This window comes from Manis pentadactyla, chromosome 4, assembly GCF_030020395.1.
Source record: "Manis pentadactyla isolate mManPen7 chromosome 4, mManPen7.hap1, whole genome shotgun sequence".
Lineage (NCBI taxonomy): Eukaryota > Metazoa > Chordata > Mammalia > Pholidota > Manidae > Manis > Manis pentadactyla.
In genome coordinates this window covers 142,424,397-142,450,972 of record NC_080022.1, presented here as the reverse complement: position 1 = coordinate 142,450,972, position 26,576 = coordinate 142,424,397, and the positions used below count along the sequence as shown (strand labels likewise).

At 39.1% G+C, this 26,576-nt stretch overlaps 1 protein-coding gene across 1 annotated transcript in view; it reads right to left on the bottom strand.

Moving 5' to 3' along the window:
- Positions 1-17,300, bottom strand: part of BLMH (bleomycin hydrolase) — a 40,546-nt gene extending 23,246 nt beyond the window's left edge. Inside the window, exons 1-6 of the mRNA XM_036906255.2 lie at positions 17,061-17,300; positions 16,598-16,795; positions 13,905-14,014; positions 13,068-13,209; positions 12,361-12,449; positions 10,984-11,076 (exon numbers count right to left, since the gene is read on the bottom strand). Coding sequence (XP_036762150.2) covers positions 10,984-11,076; positions 12,361-12,449; positions 13,068-13,209; positions 13,905-14,014; positions 16,598-16,795; positions 17,061-17,073 — 645 coding nt within the window. The 5' untranslated portion in view covers positions 17,074-17,300. The remainder of the gene's footprint in view (positions 1-10,983; positions 11,077-12,360; positions 12,450-13,067; positions 13,210-13,904; positions 14,015-16,597; positions 16,796-17,060) is intronic.
- Positions 17,301-26,576: the final 9,276 nt, after the last annotated feature.

Below are 26,576 nucleotides of genomic sequence, written 5' to 3'. Positions count from 1 at the left end.
ACCAAATATGGTAAGATATGGGCAGCTAATCCTACCCATGCTGCACTCATTCTTGGAAGCAGTGGAGCTATCTTATTTTTCAAATAACACCCTACTAACTCTATGGGCTCTTTCTGTCCCGATAGGCTCAATCAGGGAAGGTGAGACATCTCAGAGGATGACCTGAGCCAAATCCCAAATGGACCCAAAAAGCAGGCAAGAGGGAAGGCTTAGAGAGCAAAACAAAAAACATATAGCCTGTATGAAACACACCCTTTTTTGTCTCCTCTCCTTGGACCCCCTCCTTTCCTCAGCCTGACAGAAACCACCCTCTTCCTTCACTTTACCCTCCTCTCCCTTCAGAAATGTCTGCTTCCTCCTGTTCCAGCATCACCAGGTGATTCATGCCTACCTGCTTTCTTAACACCCCCACCATTTTCACCCTGAAAAACCATGTAGGAAGCTTAGCTTTTGGTACTCCTTTAGGCTGTACCTGAGTAGTTGTTCTGAGCAGCCAGGACTTCTTCAGACTGACCTATAGGGAAATTCATTAGACACCCCAGTTCCTATCTGGCTTCCTCATTCAGAGGGAACACACACACACCCAAGATCCCCCAATTCTCAGCCTGTGTCCACATGCTATCATCCAACACTGAGTCGTTTTGTATTTCTCTTTACCATTTCCAATGTATTCTAGCTCTCAGAAAGCCTTGGGTCAGACTGGAACTTGATACCAGGGTTCAAACTTATTCTCTGAAACACAACTAGAAAACTAGGAATAGGCCTGCCTATGGTATTAGGTTTATAATTAAGGATAAAGATACTCTTAATTCATATGTTACTATGCTAGACAGAGCACAATCCTATTACATTAACAGAAGCAGACTAACCAACAGAAGAGGTTACGTTTGCCTTTCATTTTGTTATGTTCTGCTTTCCAGACAGTACCTTCCTTCCCTAGGATTTAGCGTGTGTTTTACGAGCCTGAATAGCTGATCTTTAAACCACCTCTCTTTTAATGTATCATTCTCAGGTTGGTTTCTAGTACAGAAAAGAAGAGGCAGGGCATCACATTAGCGATGGTAATCAAACTTTAGGAGTTCAAACTGGACTTCTGCTCTAGCCATGGATTAATGAGCTCTGTTTGGGATTTACGTGGACCAGAGAGTTATTGTATATTTGCTCAGCACCACAGCCAAAAACAGCAACTTTAGGAATCTATCATCATGAGGATTCTACCCCTGGTAACTATGGCCAAGACAATCACAATGGAAGTATAGAGTTAGGACACATTTAGATGAGGAACACTTAAATGATGTGTATCTTCAGCTAGCAAGTGTCACGTGTGTGTGTGACTATGTATCAGTGAAATCATTTTGATCAATTCTTGGTCATCCAAGGGTGGTTTATCTAGCTTAGCCAGGCCCTGGCCAAAAAATGGCAGTGGCTAGGGCCAGGCCCAGTAAAAAATAAGACATATAAGTAAAGCTTCTGTTTACTTTCAAAAATACTCTATATACAAATGTGAAGTTTCACAGTATAATTTACACAGGATTCATTGTACATTTGACTCCCTATCTAAAGTAAACATGTTAAATCATACCCTCTTCCCCAAAAACGCATTAGAGGAAATCAGCATTTTTGCTATCTAAATGAATTCCAGGGTGAATCATTTTGCAAGATAAATATTTATGTCTTGATGCACGCATTTTATAAATCAGAATTTTTATCAAAGACACATACAAGGCAAGAATAAGGATAAGGGTGACATTTCTCTTGGATTTAAGTAAAACTAAATTTAGCAAAATATACTAAATTACAAAATGTACTCAGATTTACTAAATTTAGTAATTTCAAACATTTTGCTTTATTTATTACATGTTTACCATGGCTATAAATTATCCAAAGCCATTCACATTCAAGTCAGTGTGTAACACTTTGGGAGAACATTTGGCTCTGAGCTACCTAAAAATAGTTAAGCAAGCTCTAATTTTTAAAAATATTATTCAAAGTATTATCTCCAAGGCCTCTGATACTGTGTTTTCTTGATAAGAGATTCTGCCTTTCTGAAATAAGATTCCCTGTACTCAAAGGCACAGAATGTCAGGGAGCTCTGGCGGTCCAAGTCTGCTCTCTTGTGGGCAACTCGGGAGTGTCACCTCTTCTCACAAGATGCATGTGGCATACAGGACAAAAAAATAGATACCCGGCACCGAACACAGTCATTATTCAGAACTGAATAAATTAAGACTACAACCATATTCCTCAGAATATAATTTACATATTAAAAAGCTACAATTAGCCCTTTAGAAAGTAAACCACAGGAAAGCAGGCTTCTTGTCTGTTTTGCTCACTGCTGAATCTTCAATGCCTAAAACAGTTCCAGGAATATGTGTTAAAGAAATATTCACTGAACACATGGCTTGAAACTATGATTTCAGACCAAGCTTAGTATCAAAGCCAACCTGATAAAAAGTTATTAAAACAGAGCCAAGGGAGCAGACTCGGGAAAATTTACCAAATTAAAGCAAAACAAACAAAAAAACAAGGGAATCCAGTGTAAGTATTCCCATAAATACAGATTATTAGAGAATGTTGTCCTAAACTTGTGAAATGAGCCCCAAAGATGAAAGGGCAGTGGTGGAGCAAAAACTGAGCTCAGTTCTCAGATCCATGAAATCCTCCCCTTGCACGTTTAGGGGAAGTCATGTCTGTTGAGATATGCTCTATCTGTACCTGCTTCTCGGGGCCTTCTAGCTTCTAAGATTTTATATTCTTGGCTAATTAAATTGAAAATTTAAACCAATTTTACAATGTGGATATACGTAGTCCCTCTCTACCAACTTAACAACCCACCAGAAAAGCTGCAGTTGGTGTCAGAAAGGTCCAAGTCCTATTTCCAGTTTATATTCACTTTGTATTTATGGTCTTTATCATTATGTATTACACTGCCTGTAAGTAGGCAGAGTGTAAATTATAAAGAAAAAGGATCTTGCCTCTCAATACTTAAATAAATAAATAAATAAAGGCCCATTCTGATTGATCTCGCAATATATTTTCTCCAGAGAAACCTGTTCATTTTAAATGATTTGCAGAAGTCTTACATGGTAAATAATAGAATTAGCTAAGGGAACAGAAAAAAGAAGAAAGGACACAGAAAGCAAGAGGCATGGAACATGGGGAAAGAATGCATGGATCCCAATTAAAAGAAAAATGGCATGGGAATGCGTCAGTTCTCATACAGTTCTCGTACACATGGCTTAACTGGGAGACAGACATCAAGTGAGAGGATGCAATAGTTGAGTCAGTCACGAATACTTAGAGGATGAGAGTTTAAAGCCAGCTTTAGGCAGACACAGAATAGAGAAAAACACAGTAATTATAAAGGATAGAATGTTCAAAGATAACAGCCAAGCTACTTGTAATGGAACAAAATTAATAAAGCTAAAAGAGTTCAGTGCTTGGAACTACTGCAGAAGTGAAAGAATCACAGACTTTTCATTTGTATTCACAGTACTGGGCTGTTGAGAGACTACAGTAAAAGCTAAAGCACTGTAGTAATGTTACTTTTATTGTTATAAAAATGCAAAGCTACAGTACCCTTAAGAAATCATGTACTCCAACTAAAGTCTTATTGGTGCAAAGAAATTAGGTTCAAAGGCATGGGGTAAACTGCAGAATTTCCAGAATCTCCCACCTAGCCTTAGTTCATTTATGTATCAATAGGTATCCACCACTGCTGAGCCTCCCAGCGATTTGGGGCAAGGGGTGGAGAGAGAACAGCTATTCTCTCCTCCCCCACGTCCATTCCTTGTACCTAATTGGTCTTGCATCTGCCAGTCACCAAGGACCCGCCAATGAAGTTCCTCCAGGAAGGCGTGGGGGAGAAGTAGAGAGCACGCCCTGGGGGAAGAACGTGAGCAGTGCCTGGAGGGGGCAGTCGGGGTGGCCCTAGCTAGCAAATTCTAGCAAGCTGTGAGCAATAAAAATGGTTTCTTCCAATCTACCCTTTCCCTTGACTTATTTTGGTTTCACCGGGTTTCATAGGGGGATTTGCACGGGGCCAGGAACACCCTCCCCGCCCTCCCCCGCCCAGCTACAAAAGGTAAAATGACCTACTGATCATACTGTAGAATGGCATCAAAGACACAAAAGTGGTCACAGAAAACAGCTGAACTCTGAGGGTAAATGAGCTAGTTGCAAGATGGATGTTGGTGATGGATAACAGAGAAAGGGGAGGGAAGAGAAGACAGCTCTCTATTGCTTTTCTGGTGGGGAATGAAAGAAAGGCAAGGAACTGTTTAAAACAAAAAAGAAAAAAAAACAAATATCCAACTGTGCCTGGCAGAGGAGGAAATACTTTCTGGAGGCATTAAATATATTTTCAGGCAAGGAAAGACATAAAAATATGTATGGTGTTCTGTGCTGTTAAAGGAAGTGTGCTCATACAGATAGGTACTAACTAATAGTAAAATGATGAGCTTGAGATCAAAGAAATAGTTAGAAATGCAGACTCTCCAGCCCCACCCCAGAACTGAATTAATCTGCATTTTAATAATATCTTCAGGGGATTTGTATGCACATTAAAGTTTGAAAGCCATACTTCAGACTTCAACTATTCTTTTCCTCCTCCAAACCTTGCCTCTTCAATTACTATTTCTCATTTGAATTCGCTCTCCCCTTCCACACATTGGTTCCCACACACGTGCCCTAACCACCAGAAAGCCTTCTCTCATAGCTGCAAGTGCTCCTCTTTAAGATGCCATGACACCGCCTGATTCCTCCCTTTTCCGTGTCCTCCACATTAGCAAGCAAGTCCTGTCTGCTTCCCTTCAGAACTATACCCCATCTCAGTCCAAAATCACTATACCCTCTCATCTCCATGACCACACTAGCCTCCTAACTGGTCTGCCTACTTCCTCTCTTGCTGTTTTAAAATACATTCTCAAAACAGACAGAGGGATTAAAAAAAAAAATTAAACCATGTTATTCCTCAACTTAAACCCCACAGTGATTACCTCACTTAGAATAAAATGCCAACTCCTTACCATGACTGACAGAGTCTACATTGGCTGATTCTTATTTCTTTTGCAAGATCTATTCCAGCTACTCCCACCCACTTCCACACTCAAGCCACACAGCCATTTTTCTGTTCCTCAAAAATACCAAGCTTTCTCCAGTCTTAGCGCCTTTGTACTGACTGTCCCTTCTGCCTGGTGTGCTCTGTGTCTAGATCTCGGCATGGCTGGATTCTTCCTGCTACTTATGTGTCAGCTCAGATCTGACCTCAGAAAGGCCTTTCCTGACCACCCTATCAATCACCATATTTTACTCTTCAGTGCACTTATCATATAGTCCCTTGCTTTTACCTGTGTATTGTCTATCTCCCTCCACTAGTATGTAATCAGAGCAGGGATTACATCTGTCTTAGCCCCACTGTATCCCTCAGTGCTTAAATCATGCTTAATATTTAGAGGGTATTCAATAAATACTTGTAAAACTAATGCCTATCTAAAGAATCCACTCCAAAACTACTTGATCTAATATCTGAATTCAGCAGAGTTGTGGGATACAAAATTAATACACAGAAATCTGTGGCATTCCTATACACTAACGATGAACTAGCAGAAAGAAAAATCAGGAAAACAATTTCATTCACTATTGCATCAAAAATAATAAAATACCTAGGAATAAACCTAACCAAGGAAGTGAAAGACCTTTACTCTGAAAACTACAAGACACTCATGAGAGAAATTAAAGAAGATACCAATAAATGGAAACACATCCCATGCTCATGAATAGGAATAATTAATATTGTCAAAATGGCCACCCTGCCTAAAGAAACCTACAGATTCAATGCAATCCCTATCAAAATACCAACAGTATTCTTCAACAAACTAGAGCAAATTGTTCTAAAATTCATATGGAACCATAAAAGACCCCAAATAGTCAAAGCAATCCTGAGAAGGAAGAATGAAGTGGGGGGGATTATGCTCCCTGACTTCAAGCTCTACTACAAAGCCACAGAAATCAAGACAATTTGGTACTGGCACAAGAACAGACCCATAGACCAATGGAATAGACTAGAGAGCCCAGATATAAACCCAAGCATATATGGTCAATTAGTATACAATAAAGAAGCCATTGATATACAATGGGAAAATGACAGCCTCTTCAACAGCTGGTGTTGGCAAAACTAGACAGCTACATGCAAGAGAATGAAACTCAATTATTGTCTAACCCCATACACAAAAGTAAACTCAAAATGGATCAAAGATCTGAATATAAGTCATGAAACCATAAAACTCTTAGAAGAAAACATTGGCAAAAATTTCTTGACTATAAACATGAGCAACTTTTTCCTGAATGCATCTCCTCAGGCAAGGGAAACAAAATAAAAAAATGAATGAATGGGACTACATCATGCTAAAAAGCATCTGTACAGCAAAGGACACCATCAGCAGAACAAAAAGGCATCCTACAGTATGGGAGAATATATTTGCAAATTACACATCCAACAAGGGGTTAACATCCAAAATATATAAAGAACTCACACTCCTCAACACCCAAAAAGCAAATAACCCTATTAAAAAAGGGGCAGAGGATCTGAACAGACACTTCTCCAAAGAAGAAATTCAGGTGGCCAACAGGCACGTGAAAAGATGCTCCACATTGCTAATTACCAGGGAAATGCAAATTAAAATCACAATGAGGTATCACCTCACACCAGTTAGGATGGCCAACATAGAAAAGACTAGGAACAACAAATGCTGGTGAGGATGCAGAGAAAGGGGAACCCTCCTACACTGCTGGTGGGAATGTAAATTAGTTCAACCATTGTGGAAAGCAGTATGGAGGTTCCTCAAAAAACTCAAAATAGAAATACCATTTGACCCAGGAATTCCACTCCTAGGAATTTACCCTAAGAATGCAGCAGCCCAGTTTGAAAAAGACAGATGCATCCCTATGTTTATCACAGCACTATTTACAATAGCCAAGAAATGGAAGCAACCTAAGTGTCCATCAGTAGATGAATGGATGAAGAAGATGTGGTACGTATACACAATGGAATATTATTCAGTCATAAGAAAACAAGTCCTACCATTTGCAACAATATGGATGGAGCTAGAGGGTATATTATGCTCAGTGAAATAAGACAGGCAGAGAAAGACAAGTACCAAATGATTTCACTCCTCTGTGGAGCATAACAACAAAGCAAAAACTGAAGAAACAAAACAGCAGCAGAATCACAGAACCCAAGAATGGACTAATAGTTGCCAAAGGGAAAGGGACTGGGGGTGGGGAGTGGGGGAGGGTGAGAGAAGGGGAATAAGGGGCATTAAGATTAGCCCATTAATGTGGGGGTGGGGGGCACAGGGAAGGCAGTATAGCACAGAGAAGACAAGTAGTGTCTCTATAGCATCTTACTACACTGATGGACAGTGACTGTAACGGGGTATGTGGGGGGTACTTGATAATGGGGGGAATCTAGTAACCACAATATTGCTCATGTAATTGCATATTAATGATACCAAAATAAAAAAAAACCCTAATGACTATCAACTTTTCTCCTCTTCACTGCCACACTTCTTGAAACTGCCTTCCTCTTCTTGCCATGGTCTGACTCTCCACCCAGCTCCTTCCCTTCTCCATTCTCCTGACACTATTCTGCACACCCCTATTTAGGAAAGCAGCAGCCTTTGCCACTCTTCACATTCTTTCACCTGTCTGCAGCCCCTGACACTGACGGCCAGCACCAACAACACAACATAAGTCTGGCACTTGCTTTTACAGGAACAGATGTTTTAGGGAAATAGACATTTTCTATAATTCTTTACTCAGATCTGTTCTAACATTCTGTTCTCCCTCAGGGATTTCAATCACTCCCAAGGCTTCAGCATCTATACTATCATCACTTATCACTCTTCTCGATCATTCTCTTTTCCTGAGCTTCAGAATTATTTCCATATGCTTGAAACCCATTTCCAATTGGACAGTGCCTCAGACTAGGCACTTTAGAGCCAATGTTTCTTTCTCCTTTTCATGGTGACCTCCGAAAACAGCTTCTCTTACTGACTCATATGAACTGCAGCAGCATTCTCCCAGTTACCAGGCTGAAAACCTTAAGGTTATTTTTAATTATGAATGTTGGCAGGTAAGTTGCTAAGTCATACAGATCTTTCCTCTTAGCACTCTCTCACATTTCTCCCATTCTATGGTCACTATCCTTGTTCAGGCCTAATTAGTACCATCCGGACTGATACAGCTTCATAACTAGTCTTCCTGCCTCTCTTCCTTCCAGTTTCACCTCTTTAACTAAATTAATCTCCTAAAGAACAGCCTTACTTCACATTACTCCCCCCAATCTTCCTAACTTCTCATTTCCTACTGAATTAGGATACACTCTCATCCTAGTCGTCAAGCTCTTATTATAATGTTTAATTCTAACTTTTCACATTATCTCCTAGCTTCACTTTAATGTGCCTCAGGATCACTAATTTCATGCACTTTACAAGGACCATCCCCAGAGATTCAGATTCAGTATATATGGAGTGGGACCCAGGAATTTGTATTTTTAACAAGCACCTGATGACTCTAATGCAGATGGCCTACAGACCTTCTGAGAAACACTATCCCAGCTCCTTCCTATGTAAGACTCTAGGTAAACTAGCCTACTCACTGCTCATCAAATCTGCCTTTTTAGCAAGACACCATGAATAACATACTAACATCTGTGCAAAAAAAGGAGGGAAAATGTCATATACATTTATATTGGATTGTCAAAAAAATCTCCGGAAGAACAACTAATAGCTAATACGAGAATAACAGCTAATAACAGAAAGTTAGTTGGTGGCTATGTGGGAACTAGAAAGATGGAAAACAGAGTGGGAAGATTTTTCATTGTCTAACTTTTTATATTTTTGATGCTTAAGTAAGTTTTTCTATTCAAAGAAGTCTTTAAAATTAAAAGTAAACATACGGATTACTAGAGTCCACTCTCAGGGAAACTAATCTTGGAGGTCTGCAGCAAGCCTAGACCTATATATTGTTAAGAGCTGAAAACTGCTGCCATAGAATTTCCTAAGCAAATCATAATGGCTCCAGTCTCTTTTCACAGCACTGATAAATACTGTTTCTGGTCTTCATTTTATGTTTTAACAGAGTTTTGGTAGAGAATACATTCATAATCCTAAGGGGTCTGAAGCCAATAAAAGAGCAGATGCACTGAGAAAACAATGCAACAGAGGTGACGACACATTTCCAAAATGGAATTGCCTTGCCCATTACTGCAGCAAGCAACCTGCATTTCTCCTCTCTCAGAAGGAATGTCTTCAGCATGAATACATGTCATTCAAAGCCATGAGCTTCACAGCTGTTGATGTAAGTCATCACTTTGATGTGCCTACAAGGCTAGGCAAATCATAGGTACTAATTTGTAGCTTTAAAGCCGCAGCTAGATTCTTCATTACCGAAGAGTCAGATTCAATAAACAGGAGTCATTTGGGGGACTGTAAAAATTTAAGGACCCACCACACAAAATTCAGCAGTCAACAGTTTAGGAAGAATTCATAAAGTAAATAATCCTATAAAACATCCATACTCAGGAATTGGTAAGGTGGCATTTTACTATTTTTCTGAGGTAGGAGCAGGGGAGTAAAGATAAGATGTATACAAAATTTTCCACATTCTAACTCCAACTCTATTTTTTCTATCATCAGACACCTGTCTTAAATAGAACACTTAAGAAGTAAAGAAAGAGGTAAATGAGATAATTTAACTGCATTTGGCAAAATGAAATCTCTGCACTCATCCAATGAGTATTTAAGAAACAACTACTGTGTCAAGTGGTGGGCTACACGTTACACTTGAACAAACTGACACTTGAGAGCTTAAGGAACCTGCCCCTGGTCACATGGCTGTTAAGTAATGAGAAGATCAGAACTCAGACAGTCTGACTCCAGAGATCATACTCTCAGCTACACTCTACTGCCTTCTAAAATCCAAAGGAAAACATGAGTGAAGCATTAGTGTTGCCTACTGCAGTGAAAAAAATTAGGCCATCTTAATTCCACACAGATAGTCCTGAAAGGAGACTGTTGGTTGAGTGATTCCTAGTAATGGATCCACTGTTCTTTTCTCAAAGCAACATCACAGTTTTATACATATTCATCTGGATTATGGACAGTATTAAGTAATAAAGATTCTTAACTGCCTTGGTAATAAATATTACCACCTTAAATCTGTTCAGAGCATTTTAAGTTTTCCAAAATATTTCTACATACATTATTTTAACTGATATAAGTATCAGTAGCTTCCCATCTTCACTCCTACAGAATAAAGCCAACAGTCCTGGCACCTAGGGAAGGTCCCTCACAGTGCTGCCTTTCTAGCTTAATTTGCTACCAATCACACATAAAAAAATGTTGTTTCAGCTATACTATTTTCCGAAGATTCTACCTTTGTTCATGCCACTCACTGTACATGCAATTCCCTTTGTCTGGAATAGCCTTTCCAAGTATTCAGCCAGTACATTACTACTGCTCTCTCAAGAGCTGGTTCAATTATCCTGCCCATGAAACTTTCAGCTCACTAAATTAGGCACTCCCTCCTCTATGACCACCAAACCCTTTTTGATACATCTCTGGCATAGGACTTTTTATAATTATTCATATGTATCTTTTCCCAAGAGATTGAACTCCTTGAAAGTTGAGACAATGTCTTTCTCATCTTTGTATCTCTAGCACCACACTCCTAGCAGGTATTCAATATTTACAAAATGGATAAAAGTATCACTTATATCTAAATTGGGAATTAGAAGACATTAAGTACCAGTCTCATACTAAAATGCAAAGTTTATACATCAGTTTTTTCAGCTGTAAAAATTAATTTGCAGTTCAATTCAACATTTATTGCAATGACTATGCTTCTTAATCAGTTTACCAGATGGGGATATTCTGAGAGTTCCTTGAAAGGGTCATGACAAATCCAAATAATTGTTATTACCTCTTCCATCATGGTCTCCTGTGCAGCTGAGATTTCTCCTCTGGTTGCTCCACTGTGCACCAGGTTCCGTAGACGTATACAGAATTCTCTCATCTATGACAGAAAATTATTCAGCACTCCAATAGTTACCCAAATTCAACAGTAAATGGGTCTAGTAGAGCAATGCTAGTTCTATTCTGAAATATGACTCAGCCAAGACCCAGGGCAAAGGTGATAAAAGCAGGTGCTTTTTCTCCAACCAGTCCATTTGTACACATAGATAGAAACACTTTCCACTAGGAGAAAAAGACATGGATTATTCCCCACAATACTAGATGGAACTATTCCTGCTCTGCAACTGATGGTACCCTCTGTGAAAATATGTACCCGGGTATGGGGAAGACCCCTCATTCCATAATGCCTACCACCCTTACAAAATGAAGTAGATTGAAAGTGATTATGCCACTAAGTCACTCTAATAGATTTTTATTTAGAATTTTACTATTCCACTTTTCTCTCTTTGCCAAATCATTATGACCATGACCATGCCCCTCAAATGTAGTTTTCATTTCTGTTGTTCTCAATTTTGAGAGACAGCTAACAGAAAGATGAGTTTTAAATTTAACCACAGTGCTAATGAAGGCTTGCTCCCATCTGAAATGGAATCTAATGCTACATTATTAAGGATCTTTTTAGCCTGTGGATAAGAATCCCCAGTTTCCTGGGTGGAAAATAACCTACTTCTAATATTGGGGTAACACATCTATAGTTTATTTTAGAATGTAATCTTTCTCCCAAGGATAACAAACCCAATTTAGCCTCAAGACGGCAGAGTCTGGCAACTCTAGTTCTCAAAAAAGATGCCTGGCTGGCAGAGCAGCATCCCTATAGAATTTATAATCTTCCTTTGGAAAATGGGTTATGTAGAGAAGACAGAAGAGCATGATTCACTGAGATAACTGGAGCAATATAAAGCAGTTCAGTGACTACATCAAATTTTAGTGAGTGGATAAACTACACTGATGTGGTTTGGGGAAGCCTCAGAACTCTGCATACTCTCTTTAAAGAAGCCTTAAAATAGTTTTTATGGGGTTTCACTAGAATATAAAGATTCCAGCCCATCTCTACTAGAGCCAAGGGCGAGGCACAGCACCCAGTGAGCTTGTGGCCCATATTTAGCATGGGACTTACCTTCCTCAGTACCCACAAGGAAACATTAAAATCAATAAAAATAAAAGTGCAAGATTTAAAAAAAAAAAAAAACTTTGATAGACACTGAGTAGCTATTTTGTACATGAACTGTGTACATTAAAAGCTCAGAAATCCCCCTGGAAAACCGGTTAGGAGTTTTAAGGTAAGTACACTAAATTTAATCCCATTCTGCTCCATATGCTATACCTTGTGATTCAGAATATCATTCATCCTTCTGGTGGCCTCTGTTGTATAAGATTCAGGGAAGCACTTCTTAGGGATAACACCATATTTTTCTAAAAGAAAACAAATCCTCCTGTTCAGTAAAGTAAAAGTTAGAAGCCTGGGAAGTTAGAAGCCTGGGGAAGAAGCCTGGGGAAAAAAAAGCTATTCTTTTTAAAAATAGGACATATTTTGTTAGGCTCATTCAGAAAACTTAGCAATCTTATGGCTCTGTATTAGTAAACAGGTCATTTAATCTTCACATTTATCCATCTATCTTAGAATTAATTCTATTATTTTTATCTGTTATACTTTGTAAAGTGCTCAGCATGATGAGATTTTCCCAAAAGCAACATGTTGTTTTTGAATGAGACATATTCAAACAGTTGCAGTTTAAATGTGTTTCTTGATCACATCAATGGACAAGAAATAAACTTTTTCATAGAAAGTTGGTTCTACTTAATACAGCCTTTTCTTCTCCAGCCTACCTTCATAGTACCTATCCCCTTACCTCTCATTTAAGAAAGGTACTTGATAGTGAGAATGAGATAAAGGTTCTTACAGCTAACTGTACACCTTTCTGGGAGACCAGTTCTACTCTATACATAACCACCAAAGAAATGGCCTATGCCTAACTAAAGAATCTTGCTTGATTATGCTGAGTTTCAGTTCCAACAAAGAAAGGCTTTTACCAATAATATTGACAAGCATATCCCATTGTCCACCATCATTTGCAGGATTTGTAAGCAAATACTGCACCAGCCTCCCATCCTCAGGCTCCTTTTTCTGGGCTGTGTCCACATAAGCATTTAAGAAGAAATAACAGCGTTCAACCTAGAGTAAGAGAAGTTACATCAGGTTACAGGAAAAGAGGGCTAATATTTTTAACGGCATTATCAACAGGAGTCTTGTAACTACTGTAGATGTAACATATTCTATGTATTTTTAAACTAAAGTTGGTAATTAAATAACAGTATCTGGATTCATAAGAATATTTAAAGTTTCTTCTTAAATCTATGTGTATATATTCCAATAGTTTATCTATCCAAACAAGGCATTGCTTTATTTTGAAACAAAATCTGATATTTAGAGTCTTCAATCAATAAACATCGAATGGACACTTACATAATGTACATTTTAAAGATAAAAAGATAGAATAAAATTATTTATTGTTCTCAGACAAGTACTACCCAGAGAAAGGCTGCTAGGTCTGAGAAAGACCAAGTTACCTAAATAAATATGTTAAAGGGAGCAATCATTAAAAACAAAATAATTTTTTAAGAAGTAAGTTAAAGAAATAGGAGGGTGAGTCAGTAGACTTATTTCATTGCAAAAAGTAGCCATCTACCCACCAAAAGAAGTCCTCTACCTTTGAGAAGAGCCAACTTTTGATGCTTTGGAAAGCAGAATAAAGGTGTCTCATCTATAATGGAAGGCAGACTACAACTGGAAAAACAAGAAATGAAGAGAATAGTCCCTACCAAATGTGATATTGAAACAAAAATTATCTCACAAGATCAGTATCATACCTTATCCCAGAAAAAGAGGTAAGACTGACTAAACTCGAATTCTTCAATATTTAATTTTCTCATGAATGGAAGTCTCATAACATTCAGACAAGAGAAGATCCAGCATCGCCCTGAAACAAGAAAGCAAACCAAGAAGTGATGATGAGTGTTCACATAGATTACATTGTTCCAACTGTATTTCCCAACATTGAACCCATGACAAGATCTTGGATGATTCAAATCAGAAAGGGCAGGAAGATTTTAATAACAACAAACAAAAGAAGAAAGGCAGTAATTACTATCTGCAATATATATGCAAGGATGTAATATCCTAACATATAAAAAAAAAATCTCTTCACACATCATATAAAGAATGCATTACAAATCACCTAAGAAAATCATATTGGAAAAATAAATATTGCTAGAGAAACACGACCACATAATTTAATGGGCAAAGAAGATACAAATGGCAAAGAAAAATTTCCTGAAGTTCATCATAAGACACCTGTTAAGTGAGAAAACATTATTATTATTTTTTTTTGAAAACATTATTTTTTAATAGATAAAATATCCAGTGTTGGCAAGAACTTTGGAAAATAGCATTAGTATATCTCCAAACAGGTAGAGACTATCTGAGGGCGATTTGGCACCTCAGAGCAAAAGCTTTAAAAAGTCCCTATTCTTTAATCTGGAATATAAAGTAAGTATTTCAATCCAAGGTGACCCTTTCATAAGTCAATCCCCCTATCCCAATGACAAAAAAAAAAGTTGTTGAGCTAACTCTTTCAATCAGAACACATCCTCTTTGTTCCATCTAGTATGTTTGAGTCACAGCAATGTTTTGAATCCATGTGTGCTGTCCCTGAAAATTGTATGCACCAACTATCCAACGCATTCTTTGTCCTTTAAGTGGATAAACACAAACTCTAAGATGTCACCCTTTCTTGTACTGTCTTAAATGATCTTTAGAAGGCCTATTTACAGTCATATCCAGTATTTCCATGTGAAGTCATATCCTAGGAATATACTGCATTCAAAATTTTCTGCTTAAAATAAAAAAAACTGATTCAATAAAATGATCCCTATAAACTAGCACTTTTGAGGACTGAGGTCACTTCAGAGTAATGTCTGCAAAACTGTACTTTCCTTCAAAATAAATGAACTGAGAGGGCTTGTTATGAGATTCTTTGTAAGGCTTCACATATAGGATAACTCTTCTTTTCTGAAGGAAAATTCAGAGGAAAAAACCTTGACTTTTATTTGAGTATAACATTTTTATTGATAAGAAAATGGGTTCACAATATATTGATAAGTGAAAAGGTAGGTAGGTTACCTAACAATAGGTAAGGTATCCACCCATATTAAATACACACACACACAATAAAAATCTGACAGAAAAAATATTTTATCTTGGTATTTTGCAAATTCTCTACATTGAACTGAAATTTTGTAACAAGAAAAAAACAATTAAAAGTAAGTAACTATTGTTTTCTGAGAGTCACTGATCACTTAGTACAGCTCATCTTTACTGTGGATTTTCCTGTATGTCACCTCTCTCATACACTCTGTATTATTATTATTTCCCAGTAGAGGTTATCTGGATGAACTGTTAATGTGAAAACTGCAAGAAAATAACCTATATAGTTCATGTGCTATTTGTATCTATTGTAAATAGAAGTGACACTGCAGAATAAATAAGACCTAATCTGTTCCAGATGAGTATTTCTAGTAATTTTTTCAAGGCTCTTCCCTGCAATCTGAACTACATAGGACACTGTGACATTACTAACTAGATCATTTGTAGCCTGACAGTCCCCATCACCCAAGAACTTTCAACGATGGCAAAACATTAACTGTTGCAAAATCATGGGCTTTTCTCCTTAAAACTTAAAAATTAACTTTACTGAAGTATAATTTACATACAATAAAAGATAATCATGTTAAATGTACACTATGAGTTCTAACTGGCTCTAAGCAAGCACTGATCTGCTTTCTGTCAATATAAACAGACAGGGAGCAGTTTTGAAATGAACAGACTAAAAAATACTTTTAGTACAATTTTGTTGCGAGAATGTCCTCCTTATTTAGATTCCTGAATAACCAGTCTTTCACTGTTTGCTGTTTTTCTGACAGTGGTGCTAGCCAGCAGATAGCAAAACAAGAGCTCTTGGCCAGTAAAGCATGAGAATGGAATATTTTCTACATTACAAACTGGTCTGTTGGTGGGAACTGAGCCCTTCAGCACATTTGCTCAAGTTGCCGTCAAAAATCATATTGAAAAATAACATTTAATGATATCTTGATGTAATTACATTGTATCTTTTCCATTTCACATATTTGTTTATGGCCTTCAGGACAACTTTGGACATGAACATCTTTGCGTGGTCTGTTGTGTACCAAGAGCATCTGTCTCCAAGGCATGGGGCTGTAATCACATAACTCCAGGGCAGAAGATAGTGAATTACTTCCAAACAGATGGGCAGGACTAATCACTTTAGTGCTCAAATTAAGTACACTAACTAACATGCCACAGAGCACCAAAACATATCAAAAGGTAATGTTCTTGGAACTGTCTTTACCTGTGCCGGTTGTCTAGGAATTTACCACAGTCCCTTCAATACAAACCTCTGCTCCCAGAAGACCGTTCTCAAGTTAGACAACAAAACAGTGCGCTATCAGGAAGGTTAAGAGTGCAAGAAGTTTGAAGACCTTACCTGAGCTCTTCTGGTTGGTGACAGGCTTTCCTTCCTGAGGCACAACGTGCTGGAACACATGCTGAACACTCTGTACCGTGGCCCTCTTCAAACAGATGTCCAGCAGGTCGTGGGTGGTCCCTACATTCTGAGCAAGTACGAACTGGGGGTCGGAATTCAGTTTCTGAATCAGAGCAGCTACCTTCTCCGAATTCAGTCCTGTTGGAAGACGAGATGGGATCATAACACTGCAGCGGGCTGATCCGGGACCCCCACACCCTGGCTCTAAGTTCCCAAGAGCCTCCTGAAGTGACCACTGCAGCAGAGAAGCCCTTTACCAGTGTCCTCCCCCAGGCTGCGGCTTCGCTCCAGGCCGCTCCAGCCCGCCCAGAAAGCTCCATCCCAGGCTCTTCCCTGCCCCCGGGCCTCCGGGCCCAGCCGGAGCCCCCGGGGAGGACCTCGGCGGGGAAAGGCAGCGCCTCACCGGCGTTGTTCATGGCGCCCACGCTGCCCGGCGAGGGAACAGTAGTTTTCGTGTCCTCAGGCGAGCGCCCGCGTTGCACCGCCGCTCGCCGCCTAGGCGACTCAGCCTGCTTCTCGCACCCGGAGCGCCGGAAAGGGGAAACCGGCTCGGCCGCGGCGGAGGGCCGAGTCCGAGAGAAACGGGGTCTGCGGAGGGACAAAAGTCCCCCTCGCGTTGCTGAGTCAGCGCCGTGGGGCTGGGCCCGCCCGGGGGAGGGCCGATGGGGGCGGGCTTGCTGACGCGCTCGGTCCCCCCGCGCCCCCGCCGGGGGCTGGTCCCGAGGCGACTGCGGCTGCGGCTCCGGTCCCTGCTCCGCGCCGCACTGAGTCCGCCCAGGTGGCGCCCGCGCCCTTGACCAGCTGGCATCCCACTTCCTCGCCTCCCGGGCGCCTTCCTGGGATCAGGCTCCGATCGGGGGAGCCGGAGGGGTTCGATGCTGGGCCTCGAGCCCGAATACTCTAGCATTGGAGAATTGACTGCATTAAGCACATTTTCAGAAGCCAAAAAGGGGCTCGAGGCTGTAGGGCAGTGCCGAGGAGCCACATAATTAACCACAGGGCTTAGGATGGGTTGATTGTCACAAAAATGTTCCCAAAGTCTCTTAGAGGCATCCTTTGCTGACCAGTCATTACATTTTCAGTGGCAACTTGTTACTTAGATTGTAGTCAGAACCAAGTTCTGGTATTTTAGGGAAAACTGGAACCAAGTTCTTTCCCACTCACTCAGAAGCAATTACCAAGGTTCTACAAATACTCATCTGCTCATTTCAAGAAAATTACCCATTCTGGACTTCTTGGAGTCGTTGAGTGTCTCCTACCCGGCCCAGCATTTACTGTGGAGTTTAACTAAGGGGAATGACACAGGTCAGTCTTAGGCATCCATGCTGTTTGCCAGGTTCTCTGCAATGAGCTCCGCTCCCCAGTGCCTTCAAGATGGCTCAGCGGTTTTCCAAGGTTTTGAGATTTTTTCAGTAAAGCCCTTTTACATATATATACTTATTTGTGTGTGTGTGTGTGTGTGTGTGTGTGTGTGTGTGTGTGTGTGTGTGTGTGTGTGAGTGTGTTTTTATATTGCTTATGGTGCTCTGAAATCGGAACACTTGGTAAGATGTTCGGATGGGAGCCACAGGTGATAAAACATATACAAATATATCTGCCTTACCATTGAAAACCCTAACTCAGCGCTTCTGTGGAACTTGGAATCTAGGTCCTAAATTGAAAATCATCACTGGTTAGGAATGATTAATAGGAACTCTAATATCTAGAAAAATCCACACTCAGATACCCATCAGTAATTTTTGAGAAATCACCATCTCTATGTCCCTAGACAACCCTGGCTAAAGTTTGAAGATAGGACATAGCAACTATCTCTACAGGGCCCATCAACTGTCCCATTCTTCTGATGTCTGAAGAAAAGGAACAGGCTGAAAATTTAACAAAATTTTGTGCATTTTCTACTGTATACCAGACACGGGGCAAGGTGATGATATGGAGACTAACAAAGCTTAATCTTGCCCTTAAGATAACAATGTAGTGGGAACAATATAAGATAACCTTTCGACACTATTCTAGCATACCAATGGTGCTGTAGAAGCAGTGAGGCCAGAGGTGCCTGAAAAAAGGGACGATAGGTGGTGAGCTTCTCTTAAGAAGTAGATGGGATTTTACAAGGCAAAAAACACAAGAGAGGCATGCAAGACCCCCAGCAAAGGCATGGAGGCATTAAAGCACATCGCAAAATCATGTTAAAAAAACTGCATTATGGTCTTATGTGGTTAATAGCAGGAAGGTGCTGAGACCAGGGCAAGGAGTAGGACTGGAAAGGTAGGTTGGCTCAGGGTATGAAGGGGTTTTACAGGCCATGCCTGAGCATCTGGATTTTATCCTATGACTAATTAGAAGCCAAAATAGGTTTTCAAATAAAGGGGCAATATGCTCAGTTTTGTGTAAAGACAAAAACCCAAAGGCAGAGCAAAGGGTGATTTGAAGGGGAGAGATTCTAGAGATAGGGAAACTACTCAGAAGGCTATTCTGGTCATACACTTGGGAGATGACAAAATCTTTAAACTGTGGAAAGGGAATGGGTACAGATAAGCTGAAAGTTTTCAATTGAATGACAGTCTGGTGGTGTCATTAACCAAGAGACGGAATACAGCAAATTTGGGGGGAACCACAGGACACCTAGGAAAAGAAGTTTAGGAAGCAGATGAAGCAATGTCTAGAGATTAAACAGACATGCAATTTTTGGAATCTTAAAAGTCAACAAAGTTACAGAGGGAGAATAAAGCAAAAAGGAGATGAGAAAAATGGAGAATAGTACTCTGGGTGGCAGTATGCAGTTGTACAGGGTGTTCACTGCACAAAGGTACCAGGTTGAGTGCAGGGAATGGGGCCTGACATCAGTCTAATCTCTGCTTGCCAGGCCCTGCACCCTGGCCCAGAGTTGTGCTCAGAGTGTGGTGCACCTTTACTACTTGTTACAGGGTTGCCATATGGGGGTTCCATTAACTCTAGAAACAATAACATTCAAGGAATGGATGAAGACAGAGGAGCCAGCAGAAAAAGAAAGAGCAGTCAGAGAGATAGAACACCTGGAGTATTATGCCCTAGAATCCAAGAAAGGCAAGGAGAAGATGGTGAATGGGACTGAAAACTTCAGAAAAATTTGGCAACTGGGTCAGGGGTTAGAGAGGGCAGCTTCAGTGAAAGAGTGGGGTGGGCAGAAGCCACATTGTAGTAAGTTGAGAGGGAAGAAAATATCAGGGAGCCCTTTTTGGGAGAAAAGGAAGACTTACATGTACCTGGAGGATGAAATGCAGGAAACAGTACAGAGACAGAGGAGAGATTAAATATATGCCAGAAAGGGTACAATTGCTAGAATAAGAGTCCATAAAAGAAAAGAGATGAAACCACTTGGGAAGGTGGAGGAGACCAGTTTTACAGCTACTGCCTTCCTTTGCACACCAATGATTGCATTTCCCCACCCCATGACCAGAGATTCTTATCATCACCACATTGCCAGATCTCCTGCTCTGCCCTCATTGTCAGGGTGGCACCCTTATTACCAGCTTTCCACCTGGCACTCACACCTATGCACTCAGCCCCGGTGTGAACATGGAGAAGAGGTACAGAAAAAAACTGGTTTTCCAGTGGGTCCGCCCTAAATGACCCACCCAGGAAGACATTTCCCCAAGAATAGAATTCTTAGGACTTACCCCTCTAACTCCATCCAAAAGAGATGTTGTTGGACCCAGTGATAATTCATAGAATAAAACATCCAGAAACAAGACTCTAGTATGAAATCCACAATATTAGAAAAGAAATTCTTTATAAATACTGTGAGGTGGCGCTACCTGCCATTGGAGACTTGCCTTCAGCCTTGAATCCATGGGGCTCTGCCCAATTCAAGCAAACAGCACCAGTCGCAAGGCAAATTCTCCAACCTGGCTCCCTTCCTTTGCTGTCCACCAGTCTTTGCCATGTGTTGGTCAACTGCTTTTATTTTGGTGGGAAGACCAGATTTTTATGTTGGATGAAAGTCTGGTTTAGAATCTAATATGAATATTCTGCAATTCTATGAAACTTATTCACATGTAATTGTTGCCCCAATTAACTCTGAGATTTGCTTTGATCTGAAAGCCTCCTGTGTCCTGCTGGACCAGATTTGACTCTTAGATATTGTTGGCCTGCATGGTATTTAAAATTTTTTTTGAACCAATATTTAGAATTGGGAAGTTTTGTGTACAAATCTGGCTTGCTGGCTTCTCTTGAAAATATTGTTGTTTCCCCATGTCATTTCTCCATTAAAAGTGAAAAAACAAAAAATAAGTCGGGGCGGGGGAGGAGCATGTACTTTTCTTTACATCTAGCTTGCTTCACTCATTATATTTGTTGCATGGAGATATTTGATTTTTTCATTCCCTGATTTAGGGTGACTTAGGTAGAGTTAAGGAGGACTATCCTTCTCCTACCCTCTTCCCTATCCTTAACCCTCAAATTCCTGCCTCTCTGTTATGAGCAAAGCCAGTAGAGGCTGACTCCACAAAGGCTTTCAGATACTGGATTCTGGAACTTCCAGGGCTCCAAGGAACCCATATTCCTTCGTGTAATTTCCCTTGAGATGTACCCATCTAAGCGCAAAGGAACTGGCAGCTTTGGAACTTCTACCTTTCCTACCATTCCTAAACTCCACGTAGGCTTAATCCAACCTTTGTCTTCCCTCCTTCAGATTTAGATTTCAAGTGTTTGACATATTCAACATTAGTTGTAAATTATGTCTGGGTTTTTTTTTTGAAACTTTGTCCAATGTTCCCTTGTTATAGTGGCAATATTATTCCTACCTCTGGATATGACACTTCTGTCCCTTCCTCACCATTCTAGGTGCTAGCAATTCACAGAGCATTGAAAGCAGAGGAAACAACAAATGCCAAGGCAAAGAGACATGAATGGGCTTGAGAGTGACACAGGAACAGTAAGAAAGTATGGTCACATTTTGTGAGTATTTGAATCACACGCATTTGAAATAGTTCATTATAAACTATTAATAACACCTTACTCTTTGCACAAAATTTGAAGCAGTGTGAAGCCTTCACAATGTTTAACATTTGTCAGGAATTGCATACTTTCAAAGCTGGTGGTGGTTCAGTGAATGAGAAACTGTTTATTTTATTGCCACATGGCGGAGCCATGATAGCTGGTAAAATTGCATCTTCCCTTCAATAAATTTACATTTATAACGAAATAGTCTTGCTAAATAGTCTTGAACTATATATATTTTTAATTTTGTGCAAAGGTTTCAAAAATGTATCCCTTGCATAAAATTCAGCTGCACCATAGTAAGGAGTTTAAATTGTATTCTAAATATAATGGGAAGGAGTGAAGGGACAGATCTGATGTATGTTTTTGAGGATTCATTGAAGACATTTGCAACAATTCTAATTAAAGAAAATAATTGTTAAAATATATAAAGAACTCTTAAATATAAATAAGAAAAAGACAAATAACCCAACAGAAAAATGGACAAAACAGGCATTTTAGAAAGGGAAGTGTCATTTCACAAAGAAAGGAAGCATGGCAAGTAAACTAATGAAGGAAATGCAAAATAAAATTGTAATAAGATGCCACTTTATATCTAGAAAAGAAAAATGTTTAAAGACAGACATTAAAAAGTACTATCAATAATTCTTCCATACTGCTTGGGGGAGTATAAATTGATGTTATGCTTTGGAAAATATTTGTGATTTAATTGTATTTTATAGTAAAGTATTTTATAGAGTTGGCGGTTGCTCATGCTCTAAAAACAGCAACTTTATTCTTGGGTATATATTCTAAAGATAATCTGTCTAATATGGTAGCCACAAACTATTTTGTAGCTATTTAAATTTAAATTAATAAAAATTCAATATAATTAAAAATTTGCTTTTTCAATTATAGTAGTAGTCATAGTCAAGTGCTTAATAACAACACGTGGCTACATATGTCCAATATACATATGCCATATTGGACAGCATATGTATATACAGAACGTTTTCACCATCACAGCAAGTTCTTTTGGACAGCCCTGCCCTAGAGAAATTCTTGCATACATGCACTAGGAGTCATAGTCAAGATTGCTCATTTTGCATTGTTGGTGATTGCATAGAAACTGAAGAAATCCAATAGTTCATCAACAGGAAATGTGACAGATTCATACAATGGAATACTACACAGAAATGAAAATCACCATAGATGAACTTTTTAAAGCTCAAAAACAAGCATAATTAAATGTATTGGTCAGAGATTCATATATACCTGGTAAAAAATACATTTTTTAAAAAAACAAGTGATATTAAACCCCAAATTCAAAACAGTTTACCTTTGGGAAAGAGACACAGTCAGCTTCAAAGGTAAAGGGAAATAAACTATTTCTTAAACTAGTGGCAGGTATGTAAGTGTTCATTTTATTTCTTACATTTAATTTTATATATTATCTCTTTTTTGTATATATGAAATATTTTTTCTTAAAAAAATCATTCTGGCTGCAGTATAAAAGATGGACTGAAGAGAGACAGGAAGTTAAATGGGAGACCTGTTAGAGGAGATTATAATTTGTCCAGTCAAAAGGTGAACAGTGACCCAGATCAAGAAGGCAGCAGTGGGGATGAAAAGAAGTTGATGCGTAGGGGATATATTTGGAGATGAATCACCCTAGCCCTAATCCCAGCCTTGATTGTCCTGCTTTGGTAGAGGTTTGCACTCTTGGAAGAGATAACCGATCATCTGAGTTTGGAATAATTAGGAGTTTGTGAGGTGATAATGACTGAGCAAAGGCATTCTGGTTGGAGGTAATGGCTTATGCAAAGATCTGAAGGAGCAAGTCTCCCGAACTGAAGACACAGCACAGCTGGAACCAAAGAGAGAGAGAGCAGGGGCCAAACGTGGAGGGCCAGCTGTGACCACTGAGGCACGGAGACCCTATTCTGAGGATGAAGGGAAACTGCCTCAGTTTTTTTCACCTTTTGCCTGAGAGAAAGAAAATCCCTGTGAACTGCAAAATGCTTCCTTGCTGGACTACTACTATAAAACGATTATCCAGGATCACCAAAACCTAAATTTTGTGGAATTACAGAAAGATTGCAACGAAGATTAAAGGAAAAGAAGGGCAAATGGAAGAGAAAATGATGGAGACAAGGAAGGAGAAATTGGACCTGAGCAAAAATAATAATTAAACACTATTGGAGACCATAGATCCTGGTTTCCTTTTAGGAATGCCATTAGAATAGTTTTTCTTTAAGCTGCAATGAACAGAACCAGAGCTTTCTTTAAATCTCCTTTTGTGCATGAACTACCTCCTTTACTATCTGAAGCAAATATCTAAGTGTAATAATTATTGTATTGTCATCTTTTCAGAGGTAGTTCTTGAAAAGCATACAAATCTCAGAAATAAAGTTAACATGCAGGAGTTGGTTACTCAAATCCACCTTTTCAAATGCATATATCCTTTGCTCATATAATATTTTCTCATGAGATTTCCACTTTCGCACCTCACCTTATTTTTCTTTCATATAATTTTCTTTCTTCTTTGTTCCAAGAATGATTCATCAGATAAAAGTAAAACTGAACACATTCACAGGGCAAATGAAAAACTAAAACAAGCTAACAAGCATCTCATCCTGAAAGTGGATGAAAAAATTGGTCTCTCTTTTTAGGACCGGAGGGAAAAAAATAGATTGTGTTCCTTAAAAACGCTCATTTAGTGAACCTGATTTCTTAACAAATAAGAAAGGCAGCATGGAGTTAAGAAGAGGCCAAGGTTTGAAGTCCATTAGCTCTGGTTTTAATTGCCAACTACTATTTATAGTCGCAAACAATCATTTAGTCTGACTCTGTTTCGTCTTCTGAAAATTCAGGTACCAGCTATAATGGCCAAAATGTAGTGAATACTTACTGTGCCACAGGTTTTACAACATACAAGTCTTAGCTCATTTAATCCTCATAATAATCCTAAAGCAGGAAGTGGATGCTATTACTATCCCTATCTTATAGATGAGAATAGATAGGAACAGAAAGATTAGGTAACTCGCAGAGCATCGCACAGCTGGTGGAGTGGTAGACTTAGGATATATCACCAGCTAGTGCAATTCCAGAGACTAAGAATTTAATCTCTTTAAGCCTAAGGATCAAAGAGATAATGTAAGTGAAAGCATTCTGAAGCTCAAGTACTCTAGACATGTCAGTCTACACAATAAGCTTGAAGATCTATACATTGTTAAGTGTTGTATGTCATTTTTCAATTTGCAACAAAGTAACCATTGGGGCCATTCCATTTGTGGATGGTTTAGGTATTATGGGTACTTTTGCTCTGGCTTTGACAAGTAGAATATAATCAGGAAGTTTTTCTTACCCATATACACATGCAGCTGTTAAGTTTTCACATTGGCTCATTTTAATTTGCTCTACGTAGGAAATCATGAACAACACTCAGTGTGAGAAACAAGGATCAATGATAGAAGCCTTCATTCAGTGATTAATAGCTCTGTGGAATCCTAAAATGCATTATGCCTACATTTAGAGTGATCAAAAGAGATTGTGCAGAAATCTTTAGCAGAAACAGGAACCTGTTACTATATCGTTAAATATTTTCTTAAAAACAAATATGACCCACATCTCAAGTTGGGGCAAAGTCCTTTACACTGGTGATTTCCAAGTGAACCGAGTTTGTTATTAAACACTTTTATGAGTACCTATAAAATTCAGGAATTCAAGGCAGCAAAGTTTATATCCTCTTTGGTGGAATATTTTAAATTATGCCCCTGAGCTACCTATAAAACCTACAAATAACAGCTAGAGTGAAAAATTACCTGTTTTGGGCTGAGAATCTGCTGTAAAAGGAACCTACATGCAAAATGATACACAAGGAGGTAGGAAGACCTCCTAAGGGTTGTTTCATTATTATTAATTTTTTTTGGAATCTCAATCATGTAATATGAGGGCTCACAGGATCTTAGAGATTATCTTTTGGTCTAGTTCCTCCTTTTGGAGTCCCTGAAAGATTATGTGACATCCTTGAGCTGAGCAGCTCATTAGTGGCCAAGCCAGGATGGGAAGCCAGTTTTTCTTTTTCTTTCTTTCTTTAGGTACAGTTGCTATACAATATTATCTTGGTTTCAGGTGTACAACATAGTGATTCAACAATTATATGCATTACAAAATGTTCATCTTTATACATATTCTTACCATCTGTCACCATACTAAGTGATCACAATATTATTGACTATATTACAATATATATTACAATAGTCCTGTGTTGTACTTTTTCATCACCATGACTTATTTATTTTATAATTGGAAGTTTGTACCTCTTTATCCCTTTCATCTATTTAGCCTAACCCCCCTTGACCTACCCCATGGCAACACATTCATTCTCTGGATTTATGAGTCTATTTCTGTTTGTTTTATTCCACATATAAGTGAAATCATATGGTATTTGTCTTTCTCTGTCTGACTTATTTCACTTAGCATAATACCCTCCAGGTCCATCCATGTTGTCACAAGCAACTGTTCATACATCTGGTAGCTTCATGTATACCTGGTGGCTAAAATTTTTCCATGAGCAATGTTGAATATACATAGCAGAGTTGCATTACAAACTACAGGAATCCAGCTACACCCTTTGGCAACAATCATCTTCAATGATATAAGTGGGTTGTGGCTTACTCAAGAATTAAGTTTCAAAGCCAGGCAACAAATTGATTATTGTCAAAATTATCCTTGGAAATTCCTTGGGAAAATGTCACTTCAGAGACCCAGACACCTCCTCTTAATAAGCACAGCAGAGCAGGGGCTTTTTTCCAGTATGGAAAGAGATTGCTCTTTCTCTGGTTGCAACCAAATGAAGTAGTTGGCTTGCATGTATGGACCATATTGTAAGAAAAACACAAATCCTGAGCACTAGACGCATCCTCAGCACATGAGATGCTCATACTTGAGAGTCATGAGG